This window comes from Odocoileus virginianus, unplaced genomic scaffold (genome assembly GCF_023699985.2).
Source record: "Odocoileus virginianus isolate 20LAN1187 ecotype Illinois unplaced genomic scaffold, Ovbor_1.2 Unplaced_Contig_2, whole genome shotgun sequence".
Classification (NCBI taxonomy): Eukaryota; Metazoa; Chordata; class Mammalia; order Artiodactyla; family Cervidae; genus Odocoileus; species Odocoileus virginianus.
Window position 1 is genome coordinate 4,293,499 of NW_027224319.1, and position 12,375 is coordinate 4,305,873.

At 46.0% G+C, this 12,375-nt stretch overlaps 1 protein-coding gene and 1 pseudogene across 1 annotated transcript; both read right to left on the bottom strand.

Annotated features, from left to right (window-relative positions):
- Nucleotides 1-4,104: 4,104 nt before the first annotated feature.
- LOC110152319 (putative serine protease 42) lies at nucleotides 4,105-9,484 on the bottom strand. The gene is made up of 5 exons (XM_020915970.2): nucleotides 8,578-9,484; nucleotides 8,139-8,295; nucleotides 7,534-7,796; nucleotides 6,468-6,628; nucleotides 4,105-4,988 (listed from the first exon to the last, which is right to left on the bottom strand). Exons 1-5 carry the CDS (start codon nucleotides 8,771-8,773, stop codon nucleotides 4,752-4,754), a joined length of 1,014 nt encoding a protein of 337 aa, XP_020771629.1. The 5' UTR covers nucleotides 8,774-9,484; the 3' UTR covers nucleotides 4,105-4,751.
- A 237-nt stretch (nucleotides 9,485-9,721) lies between these two features.
- On the bottom strand, nucleotides 9,722-10,143 carry LOC110152317 (cytochrome c oxidase subunit 7C, mitochondrial pseudogene; annotated as a pseudogene).
- Between the last annotated feature and the right edge of the window lie 2,232 nt (nucleotides 10,144-12,375).

Consider the following 12,375-nt stretch of genomic DNA (forward strand, 5'->3'; position numbering starts at 1 on the left):
ATCTCTGGTTCCTCTGCCTTTTCTAAATCCAGCTTGAACATCTGGAAGTTCTCAGTTCACGTACTGTTGAAGCCTAGCTTGGAGAATTTTCAGCATTACTTTGCTAATGTGTGAAATGAGTACAGTTGTGTGGTACTTTGAACATTCTTTGGCAATTCCTTTCTTTGGGATTGGAATGAACTGACCTTTTCCAGTCCTGTGGCCACTGCTGTTTTCCAAATTTGCTGGCATATTGAGTGCAGCACTTTTACAGCATTGTCTTTTAGTATTTGAAATAGCTCAACCAGAATTCCATCACCTCCACTAGCTTTGTTCGTAGTGATGCTTCCTAAGGCCCACTTGACGTCACACTCCAGGATGTCTGGCTCTAGGTGAGTGATCACACCATCATGGTTGATCTGGGTCATGAAGACCTTTTTTGTATAGTTCTTCTGTGTATTCTTGTCACCTCTTCTTAATATCTTCTGCTCTGTTAGGTTCATACCATTTTTGTCCTTTATTGTGCCCATCTTTGCATGAAATATTCCCTTGGTATCTCTAATTTTCCTGAAGAGATCTCTAGTCTTTCCCATTCTATTTTTTCCTCTGTTTCTTTGCACTGATCACTGAGGAAGGCTTTCTTATCTCTCCTTGCTATTCTTTGGAACTCTGCCTTTAAATGGGTATATCTTTCCTTTTCTCCTTTACCTTTCATTACTCTTCTTTTCTCAGCTATATGTAAGCCTCAGACAACCATTTTGCCTTTTTGCATTTCTTTTTTTTTGCTGATGGTCTTGATCACAGCCTCCTGTACAATGTTATGAACCTCTATCCATAGGTCTTCAGGCACTCTGTCTATCAGATCTAATCTCGTGAATCTATTTGTCACTTTCACTGTACAATCATAAAGGATTTTATTTAGGCCATACCTGAATGGTTTAGTGGCTTTCCCTACTTTCTTCAATTTGAATCTGAACTTGGCAATAAGGAGTTCATGATCTGAGCCACAGTCAGCTTCCAGTCTTGTTTTTGCTGACTGTGGAGAGCTTCTCCATCTTTGGCTACAAAGAATATAATCAATCTGATTTCGTATTGACCATCTGATGATGTCCATGTGTAGAGTCATCTCTTGTGTTGTTGGAAGAGAGTGTTTGCTATGACCAGTGCGTTCTCTTGGCAAAACTCTGTTAGCCTTTTCCTGCTTCATTTTGTACTCCAAAGCCAAACTTGCCTGTTACTCCAGGTATCTCTTAACTTCCTACTTTTGCATTCCAGTCCCCTATGATGAAAAGGACATCTTTTTTTTTTGGTGTTATTTCTAGGTCTTGTAGGTCTTCACAGAGCTATTTAACTTCAGCCTCTTTACAAATAATTTGCAAAATTCTGGAATTTTCTAATAAAGTTAACCATACATCTATTCTATGAATGAGCAATTCCACTTCTATGTTTATTCCCAAAAGAAGCAAAAGCTTACAGGCACGAAAACACTTGTAGCTGAGTGTTTATCAGCACCTTTATTCATAATAGCCTCTAACTAGAAACATCCCAAATGTCCAGCAACAAGAGAATTAATGAACTGTGAAAACTCATGTAATGGATAACTATTTAGCAATAAAAAGGAATCAACTGATGATACACGTGATAACATGGATTAATCTCAAAAACAGTATGTGGAATTCAATGAAGGCAGTCAAAAGGCACAAACTTCCAGTTATAAGATAAATAAGTACTAGGGATATAATGTACAACATGATTAGTATAATTAACAATATTGTATGTTACATATGAAAGATGCAAAGAGAACAAATCATAAGAGTTCTCACAAGGAAAACTCTTTCTATTTCTTTAATTTTGTGTTTATGAGATGATGGCTGCTCCCCAAACTTAATATGGTAATCATTTCATGATATATGTAAGTCAAATCATTATGCTATACACCTTAAACTTATACAGTGCTATATGTCAATTATATCTCAATAAAACTGGAAGAAAAAAAGACAAAAGCAGTACGTGGAAGGCAGACCCAAAAGAACACTGACTGTATGATTCCATTAATGTGAGATACAATAATCTACAAATCTAACGTGACAGTAAACAGAACAAAGGTTATCTCTGGGAAGGGATGATAGAAAGGAATATAAAGCAACATCCTGGATTGATGGGAATGTTCTCCATCATGATTTTGGTGATGTTAACATGGGTATATGTTTGTTAAAACTCATAAAAGAGTACACTGCAATATGTGCATTTTACTATATATAAATTATACCTCAATAAAGAAAATAATAATAGAGAAATGCATTGAGATAATAGTCATTCATCAACATAAACTTCTAAACTTATCAATTTTTAACTATGACTAGAGAAGGAGTGCAGAAGAATTGCTTTTGCTTTTGAACTGTGGTGTTGGAGAAGACTCTCCTGAGAGTCCCTTGGACTGCAAGGAGATCCAACCAGTCCATCCTAAAGGAGATCAGTCCTGGGTGTTCATTGGAAGGACTGATGTTGAAGCTGAAACTCCAATACTTTGGCCACCTGATGTGAAGAGCTGACTCATTGGAAAAGACCCTGATGCTGGGAAAGATTGAGGGCAGGAGGAGAAGGGGACAACAGAGGATGAGATGGTTGGATGGCATCACCGACTCAATGGACATGGGTTTGGGTGGACTCCGGGAGTTGGTGATGGACAGGGAGGCCTGGTGTGCTGCAGTTCATGGGGTCGCAAAGAGTCGGATACAACTGAGTGACTGAACTGAACTGAACTGAGAGAAGGAAGCAACGGCATATAGCAAAGTAGGATTAAAAATAATTTAGTCTAAATAAGAAATGATTTTAAAAGCTTATATTCATAACAATCCAGAAATAAAGCTATAATACCAACTGCATTAGTTAAAGTGAGATTTTTCTATGAGTAACTGAAACTGAAGATGATGGGGGCTCAATTAAAAGAGAAGTTTATTTCTGTCTTGCATAAAGAGATGTGATGGCAGCTCTATAAATTCCAGAGACTCAAGTTCCTTCTGAATTTCCTTAACATGTTCCTCATGGTCCAAGATGCTACTCAAGCTCTAGTCACCATGAATATACTCTAGCCAGCAAAGAAGAAAGTGACAATGGGCTTGTTCTCCTTTCTTTAAAAGGTATCTTTAATACCTTCCAAAATTCACACTCAACATCAATACTTACATTTTATTAACCAGAACTTACTGCCAAACTTAAGATAGGTGGGAAGGTTGGAAATATATTCTTTATCCTGATACCCTATATGCCCAGAAGGAAGGGTCTGAAAGAAGCCATAAGAGAAGACCATCAAGTTGACTTTTTTATTCACCTAACTATTCACATGCACCTTCTCCCCATATGCAAAATGCACAATCCCCTCCTAAAAGAAGGCAACCTCAAACTTCATGAAAGAAATCAAGAAACAGTGAAGTGCTCTGCACAATGACAGAGAGGTAATCTGGGACCATCTGGTAGTGAAGGAAATGAGTCAGCACAGACACAGGGCGTGTGTGTGTGTGTGAGTCACTTAGTCATGTCCAACTCTTTGCGACCCATGGACTGTAGCCCACCAGGCTCCTCTGCCCATGGAATTCTCCAGGCAAGAATATTGGAGTGGGCAGCCATTTCCTCCTTCAGGGTATCTTCCCAAACCAGGGATCAAACCCAGGTCTCCTGCATACTGGCCAGATTCTTTACCATCTGAATCACCAGTAAGCACCCCAAACTGTCCCCTCCCTGAGCCTCAGTGCTGTTCTCCATAGCCTGGCCAAGGCAGTCTGGTGCTTCAGGCTCCATATACCTAGAAGGGGAGCAACAGAAACACACAGAAAAGTGGGGTGATGTTTGGGCACAATGCCCTGACCCCTCTCCAGCTTCCAGTCTTCTCTCTCACTTCCTCCTCCCAGATGCAGTGGCTAGCAAACTCATCTGCAAAGTTCCCTGCAGAGATGCTAATGGCTATGAGGAACACAGCAGCAGGACCCAACTGCTAAGGCCATCTGTCCACTCACATCACATCACATTACTCCATGGTTTTAAAAGACCATGAACACTTTCCTAAGCTAAATGTGAGATAAGCTCTTTTCAGTGACCCCAGACCAGTAGAGATGCAGAACACACACATGACTCTCCAAACATTTATTGGGTTGACATCAGAAATCTCCATACTCTGTAATGCTTCAGCACAACTTGGGGTGAGCCTGGATGTGGCCGCTGGAGCCCTGGGAAGAGGGTTTCAAGACTGAGTTGCCCCTGGAGGGCTTGTGTGGCAGAGGCAGATATTCACAGGTGGATCTACACTGGGAAGCAGGGGACCTTTTCGGAACCCAGATAACTGAGTCAGATGTGGACATGGCAAGGCCTCCTTGCTCTCTCCCAACAATCACCACACAGGCTGGCTTGATAAAAGTGTCATATCTAACGCTGCTTCACTGGTGATGACATCTCTTCTTTGCCAGATGTTCCCCATGATGTGGATGAAGCATCATGTCCACCTGGCAGGTCACTGTCCATCCAGCTGGGATGCTTTCACCCACTCCTTCCTGGCAAGCAGAGCACGGCCAAGCTGTAGACATGGATGAGGCATGCTCCTGAAGCACCAGGCTGGGAAACTTCCAGGGCTTCGTGCTCCAGCTCTCTGTCATGTGGATCTCCACAAGATCACTGGATACCAAGTGGAATTCAGGAATCGGCACTAAAGTAGGAGTGGGAGGTCAGAGGCAGGGCTAGGTGTGAGACTCAGAAACAGCGGAGAGCGTGGACCAGGGTGATCACAGGGTCACCAGGAGGTCCAGGGACAACACCGCACACAGCAATAGGAAGAGGAGCACCACTGGATACAAAGAGGCAGCCTTGTTCACCACTGCAACTAACCAATTAGAGTAGAGGGCAGTCTCCGTATAAACTCCAGGCGTATTGTTACGACCACAGCCAACGCCCCAGCTCACAATCCCTACCTGGACCCACGTGGTATTGAATTGACAGACCAGAGGGCCCCCAGAATCTCCCTGAAAAAGAGAAAGAAATCAAACTTCAGGAATGGAAGAGCACCCACATCAGGGCAAGCTGACGGCACAGCAAGACAGTGAGAGACGGGCATCTGTGAGCCTTCCCCAGACATCGCCCAGGCCCAGATTTCTGTGATTATAAGAACTGAGAACTGAAGCGTCAATGGAAAATTTTAGTATCCTCTGAAGATATTATGACTGGTCATTTCCTATACTACGAGCACGTGTGCCAAGTTGCTTCGGTCATGTCCGACTCTTTGAGCCCACCAGGCTCCTCTGTCCATGAGACTCTCCAGGCAAGAATACTGGAGTGGGTTGCCATGCTCTCCTCCAAGGGATCTTCCCAACCCAGGGATCGAACCCAGGTCTCCTGCGGCTGCTGCACTGCACACAGATTCTCTGCCCCTGAGCCACCGGGGAAGCCCGCCTATACTTAATGCCTACACCTAGCCTAAGTTTCTCTAGAGCTCCTGACCATATAGCCAGCTGCCTCCATATACTAAGCTACACTCTCAAGACATCCCACATACTCATCCCAGCTCATGCCAACACTGCACATCCTTTCCCAAAACTGCTCTGGTGCCCCCCACCAACCAGCTGTCAGAAACTCAGAGTCCTCTTCAAGCTCTCCCTCGCTGCCGTCCTCACATGCAAGCAGTTACCAAGAACTGATGACGGTGTCTTTGAGATCCCCTCCACCCCTCCATGAGCCCAGGTCCCGGCTGGGGCTCAGCACCATTGCCCACACGATGAAAAACAAACTCCTGGCCCACAGGCCTGCCTGAACAGGACCAAGAAACACAGCACAGCACCGCAGGCCACACATTCTGACTCCAGCCCCCTACTCTGGCCACACTGGCCTCCTCATTGCTCCAGACCTGAAACCCATTCCCTAAACATGCCCAGTGCTTCAGACCTTGAGCCTCGGACTCACTGCTCCTTCTCCCACCAGGGATGTTCTCCTCTTGCCAGAATCCAGACCCTCATCCTCTGAGACCTGTCCCCTGTCCCCTGCTCAGGAAGGCTGCTCAGGGCAGAGGGGAGGCTGTGGGCCCAGGGCTCCTACAGGCACTCCCAGGGGGACCTGGAACTTATGTCTCTGGAGGGACCACATCTGTATAAGATGTAAAATGTCTAGGTGGCAGGGTTGTGAGCTGGGAAACTGAGCTAACGTGGGTGAATGCTCACACTGGCACAGGAAGTGACTACAGAAAGAAATCAATTATAGGAACTACATGGATATCATCATCACCCTCAACTTCACTGCATCCTGGCAGCACCCCCAGGATGTGGGGCTCCTCCCTATTGCAGAAACAGGCCAGGACAGCTCACAGGTATCTTGAGGGGTTCTCCCCTGAATCTCCTTAAGTAAAGGCTGAAAGATACGGTGGGAAATAATCCAGGCCCTGTCACTGGGGAACAAGGATACTTTGAGGGGACAACCTCAATACAGAGGTGGCAAGGGACCCGTGAACTTACCTGACAAGAATCCATGCCTACACTATTATAGCCGCAGATCACTCCTTCTTGTGCCACATCCTTGTTTGTTTGTAGGGCCTTCTGCAGTAGCCCATTACATTCTTCATAGTACATGATGTATTGGTCGACCTCCTGGAGAACTTCTGACACAAGTGGGCCTTCTACAAACAAAGAAGAAACTCGGCAGTGGGTAGATCTGCACAGGTGAATGATAAGGCCCGAAACACCTTGAATCCCCCTTGAAGAAGGCATTATAGAGGTTACTTTCTCCATCTGACAATGGAAGAAACCGAAGCCCCCAACTGACAAGGGGAGAAGAGAAGTTAGAAACCAAACCCATGACGAAATAAGGAACAACAGATTAGGACAGGAAGAGACAAGCCTGACCATCGTGAGAAATGATAACCAAGCATCTGTCACTCTGCATATCAATAGTAATAATGAAAGGCATCCTGTACATCAGCAAAGTGTCTTTACTTTAAAGCAGAATCCCAGATGCTCAGACAAGGAGCACCTGAAAGCAACAATCCAGGCTCTTTCCAGAGATAAGAGGTCCTACAGCCTCACCAACAGGGGTCTTCTGGCTTTGCCAAGACCTCCAAGGATAGGAAGTTCCCTACGTACCAAGGCAAGTACTTCCAGCAACAGACAGCTCTGACTGGCAGACAACTCATCACGCCCTGAGTAGAAGTTAACCCTGGAGAGAACTCCAGAGCAACTGGTTCTGTCCCCAAGGAAGCTAAAAATACCCCCAAACCAGTCAGGTACACTTCTCCACAAATCTGCAGAAGGAGACTTCGCCCATGTATTTCTTCTTCAGAGAACAGCTCTGGTTCCCAGGACTGGTGCCTTTCATAAATGGCTGGCATCAAATATTTGTGTTGCAACAAAAGATCTCAATCAATTTCTGGGCTCCAGCCATTTGGGAACCATTAACCTGGCTGCCCCCTTACCCACGTGCCAGGCGGCCAGCCTCCTCCCGCCCCACCACTTTAGTGTTGCTGCTGACTCCAGGGATACGGCTGCCCCCCTCTACCCAAGGTTACTACCTTCCTCACAGTCTCACCAAATTCTTGCTTCCTTCCCCATCCGGTCACCCAGCACCTGGTCCCAGCTTGCACATGGAAAGTCTTCTCAGGGATGCATATAGGCTGGATAAGGCCAGTGAAATTTACAGGGTAGCGGAGCCGGAGAAGAGCAACGTCATTTTTAACGGTTCCTCTTGTTGAGAACTGAGGGTGAATGACGACGTGGCTGACAGGGACCACCAACCCTGAAAATACACCCTGGAGATCCCGATCTCCCACCATGACACTGTACTGGCGACGGCTGTGGGAAGAGAACATGTCCCTCATGGAGACCCTGGGAAGCATCTTTTGGGCCTTTCCACACACATCAGCTGTTTCCCAAACCGGCCCAACCTCCCTCACCACTCTCTCCGTTCCCCTTTCCCCAAAAACTCCTCCTAATGCCTCTCAAAATTGATTTGCTACAACTGGTTTGACTATCAAATTAGCATTCCTAGTAACAAGACTACCAAAATGTAGAATCTGTCCCATTTTGATTGTGTGGGCTTTGGTTTGGTTTGGGTTTTCTATCAACTTGCAGGGCAATAGAAACTAAAGGGTGTCTGAGGAGGGCAGGACTCGCATCTCCGCTGTTATTACTCACCTTAACATACAGTGGGCCGCAGTCAGCACCCACTTCTCTGTGACGAGGGAAGCTCCGCACACGTGTCTGTCACGGACCCTCAGGCTCACTTGCCAGGGCCATTTCCCTTTCTCGCTGTCCTGTCCTCCCAAGATTTTCAGGAACACTTGGCCGCACGCTGGGGTGAGGACAGGGTGGCAAGGAGAACCTCTGAGAAACAGGCCCTGACTCCCGGGAGCCTCTGAGACAGCCAAGAAGGCCACGTCCTCCTAGGCTCCAGGGTAGCGCTTCCAAATCCGCAGGCCTTGGATCCGCACACGAGGCGCACCCCCCACCCCACCCCCGGGTTCCACAGCAGGGCTGCGCTCATTCAGACCCCAATCCTCCCAAGCTCCTGGGGAGCAGCAGCTCCCACCCAGGCGCCTCAGCCCGCCCCTCCGGACGCCCAACGCAGAGTCACCTAAGCTAAACTCCGCCAACTTGGGGACTTCTGAAGTGCCTCCTGGCTGGACCGCCGTGTGGTTCTTCATGCCGCCTCCCGAGGGAGCTGGAGGGGGCAAGGGCGTAGCCGACCCATTCTCCGAGGCCTCCGTGAGCCAGGGTTGAAGAAGCAGAAGCCAGACTAGCAGGCTGTGGAGGCCGCCCAGGGACGCCATGGGCACCGTGACAGCCTCAGCGCTCTGCGGCGCCCCCTCGCGGCCGGCAGCTGAGTAGCGGCATGGGGACCACGGCGCATCTCGGCGCCTCAAGCCGACCTGAGAGCGCAGTCACGCTCTAGCTCTCAGATCCTCATGCTAGACTGTCTCCACCCAGAAATCAGCCCAAGACCGAAGGGCTAGAGTCCATCTGAGGAGACTGTCCTTGCTAGGGGCCTGCCAATTTAATGTTTTTGAACTGTGGTGCTACAGAAGACTCTTGAGAGTCCCCTGGACAACAAGGAGATCAAACCAGTCAATTCTAAAGGAAATCAACACTGAATACTCATTGGAAGGGCTGCTGATGAAGCTGAAGGTCCAATACTTTGGCCACCTGATGCAAACAACTGACTCACTGGAAAAGACCCTGATGCTGGAAAAGATTGATGACAAAGGGAGAGGAGGGCAACAGAGGATGGATGGTTGGATGGCATCACCGATTCAAGGGACATGAACTTGGGCGAACTCTGGGAGATAGTGAAGAAGGGAGGCCTGTCATGCTGTAGTCCATGGGGTCACAAAGAGTTAGACATCACCTAGCAAGTCAACAACAACAACTTAAAGGCAGGTGCTTCCTGACACCCCTGCCCTTCTTGATGTGGTACCTGGCCTGGAGCTGGGGGATGGGCAGTCTAGGAATTTGCTGTGGAGCCTTAATTCTCCATAACAGTTCCTCAAGGCAGGGCTCATTCACCAGACCTAGACTTGGAGGTGGTGGGACTGCAGATGAAGTGGGTTGGACAAAGGACCTGGCTGCCATGCTCTTTCCATCATGGGGATACCTTTTATTTATTTATGTTTTAATCAAATACATATTTAATTAAGAAACTAATAATGCAATATTACCCAAATAAAATGTAAGCACGTGTTCAATTATCATGTTCCATATTTCAGAGAAGAGGCGTTAAGGATTTATGCCATAAGTTTATTTACAAACGTATCTAGGATGCTGAGTTCAAGGGTTTGATCCTTTTAAGAGACTGCACCTCTTAATATGTTCCTCTTCTATCTGTCTCATGGGTTACTTTTTAAGCAGTTGGTGTCTCACTATAAAGAAAGGTGCAGCAAATCCAGACCCAAAGAACTAAAGTCATCATAGCTAGTAACCTCCACTTGTTTTCCACTGAAAATGGTATATTCTTCCCTGGACCCTCCTCGTAGTGGCTCCGACGAACCACAGAGGTTGTGAACCTCCGGATGCTCTGTCCCAACATAGCGCTGTTGGAAGCTCTACAAAAGATCGAGACTGAAGGCGGAAGAAATGGCGGCCGCAAAACGCGCGCTGCTTCCTCACGACCTTGTTCCCCCGGGATACCTTTTAAAATGAGCATCCAGCAAAGACACCTGTGGGTCAATCCATTCTTACTAGCTCTATGTCCCTGATGTCCATTTGTCTTTGTTGCTTAAGTGCTTCTACCAGGCCTCTGCCTCTCTGGGTTTCATTATTCCTGTCGAAGTCAGGGGGAAAAACAACAATACTAATGTTTGAGTTTCAGTACTTCCCACTTTTCCCCAACCAAAAGAGGACTGCCAGTTACAATGTTTTTGAGGATGTAGGTGTTCCTCTCACAATTTATTTTCAATGTCTTCTTCAGGGGTTATCTAAATCTCTCTCTCCCTCTCTGCATTTCTATCTCAACATTAAGCCAGGAAATTTCTGGCAAATCAACTTCCTTTTGTACAGTCCACTACTGCATTCAGGTTTAAGATAACCCAATAAACAGGTATCCATAGAATCATTTCTACTTGCCTGAACCACAAACTGAATTCCAAATTTCTAGCAAGTGTGCTCTTCATAAATTTGGTCCCAGCCCTACCCAATCAAGAATCCCTCAAATCCAATCATATACATATAACCCCTTGTTTGTTCTAATGTAGATCAGCAAAATCTTGCATTCTTTTTGTAGGGAAGCCTTCTACCTTGGGTTATACTTTGCCCCTGTCCTAGAACATGCTGAGATCTTACACTAGTTATCAGGTCTAGAAGCAGTGAAGACTGAGGTGGTATAGGCAGAGAATTGGTGTGCCCTTATTATGTAATTTACTCACATGAAGTCATTACAGTGTCTCTAAGGCAGAGAGACCAGCCTTATCAAATGGGAGGAGGCGCTGTTTCTGTTAGCAAGAGAGGCTCAATGTGGCTGGGGGTCAGGGTGTCCTAAATCTATCCAACTGTATACCCCCTTGTAAATTTTCAGGGTCTCACTCCCAAATCTATGGCCTAACTTTTTCATAAGAGTGCTGATGAATCTCTTAATTCAGTTTATGTTGAAATTCAGCAATCCCCAAAATCATGAGGCCTAAACCCCGTGCTCCACAACGAGAAGCCACTGCACTGAGAAGCCCACTCAGCACAACTGGAGAAAGCCCATGTGCAGCAATGAAGACGCAGTGCAACCAAAACTAAATTAATCAATTTAGTTTTAATGTAGAAAAATCAACTGCAAATTTTCTATTAATGGTGAACTACAATGATATTTCATGTGTTTCATCGTTTTGTTGGTTGTTGTTTTTTTTTTTTTTGGCCACATGGCACGTGGCATCTTACCTTACGTCCCCAGCCAAGGATCAAACTTGCCCCCCTGTACTGGAAGTGCAGTCTTAACCACTAGACCACCAGAACAGTCCCTAAACATTTCATTTTAAGAGTGCATTTCATGCAAAGAAGTGTCACCTAATGCTGCTATTAACCCATGAACATATGGCTTGGAGCAAAAAAATTTTCACTCGAAAGGCATTTATTGAGTTCTTTTGGATTCTTCTCCTGTCATTTGCCTTTTATCCTGTCATTACATTGCAAATTAATCACTTCATTGAAGTTTAGGTGGAAGCCACTCAACGACCATGTTAAGTAGATTTTTGAAATATGTAAATCACCTTTGCACTGACATTGAGGTACAAAAACTGCTTCTGGAACAGTAACAGAGAGCTCAAATGTGCGTGGAAAGGCCTATCTTACATCTTGTTTTAGCTTTGGACAGCTCAAGGACTTTATAAAGTAGCTAGATACAACTAGTGATTCAAAAAATGTTACTTATCATCAAAGTGACTTACCACAGTATCAATAGTAATGGGCTTCCCAGCTGGCACAATGGTAAAGAATGCACCTGCCAATGCAGGAGACAGGAAACACAGGTCCAGTCCCCGGGCAGGGAAGAGCCCCTGGAGGAGGAAGTGGCAGCCCACTCCAGTAGTTTTCCCTGGAAAGTTCAATGGACAGAGAACCCTGGTGAGCTACAGTCCGTAGGGTCGCAAAGAACTGGACACAACTGAGCAACAGCACACACACAGATAACAACAAAAATTAACAAAGCATTGGGAAATACTGTTACAAGGTACCTGCACTACCTAAAAAACTAATGGCATTATCTGAAAGAAGGGGACTTATCTAAAGATAGTCACTGTAAACTCAAGGGAAACTAAAAGAAAATGTAAATAACTATAAGTAAGACAACAGTGGGGCTTCCCTGATGGCTCAGTGGTGAAGAATCTGTCTGCGATGCAGGGAACATGGATTTGATACATGGCTCCAGAAGATTCCCTAGAGGAGGAAATGGCAACCC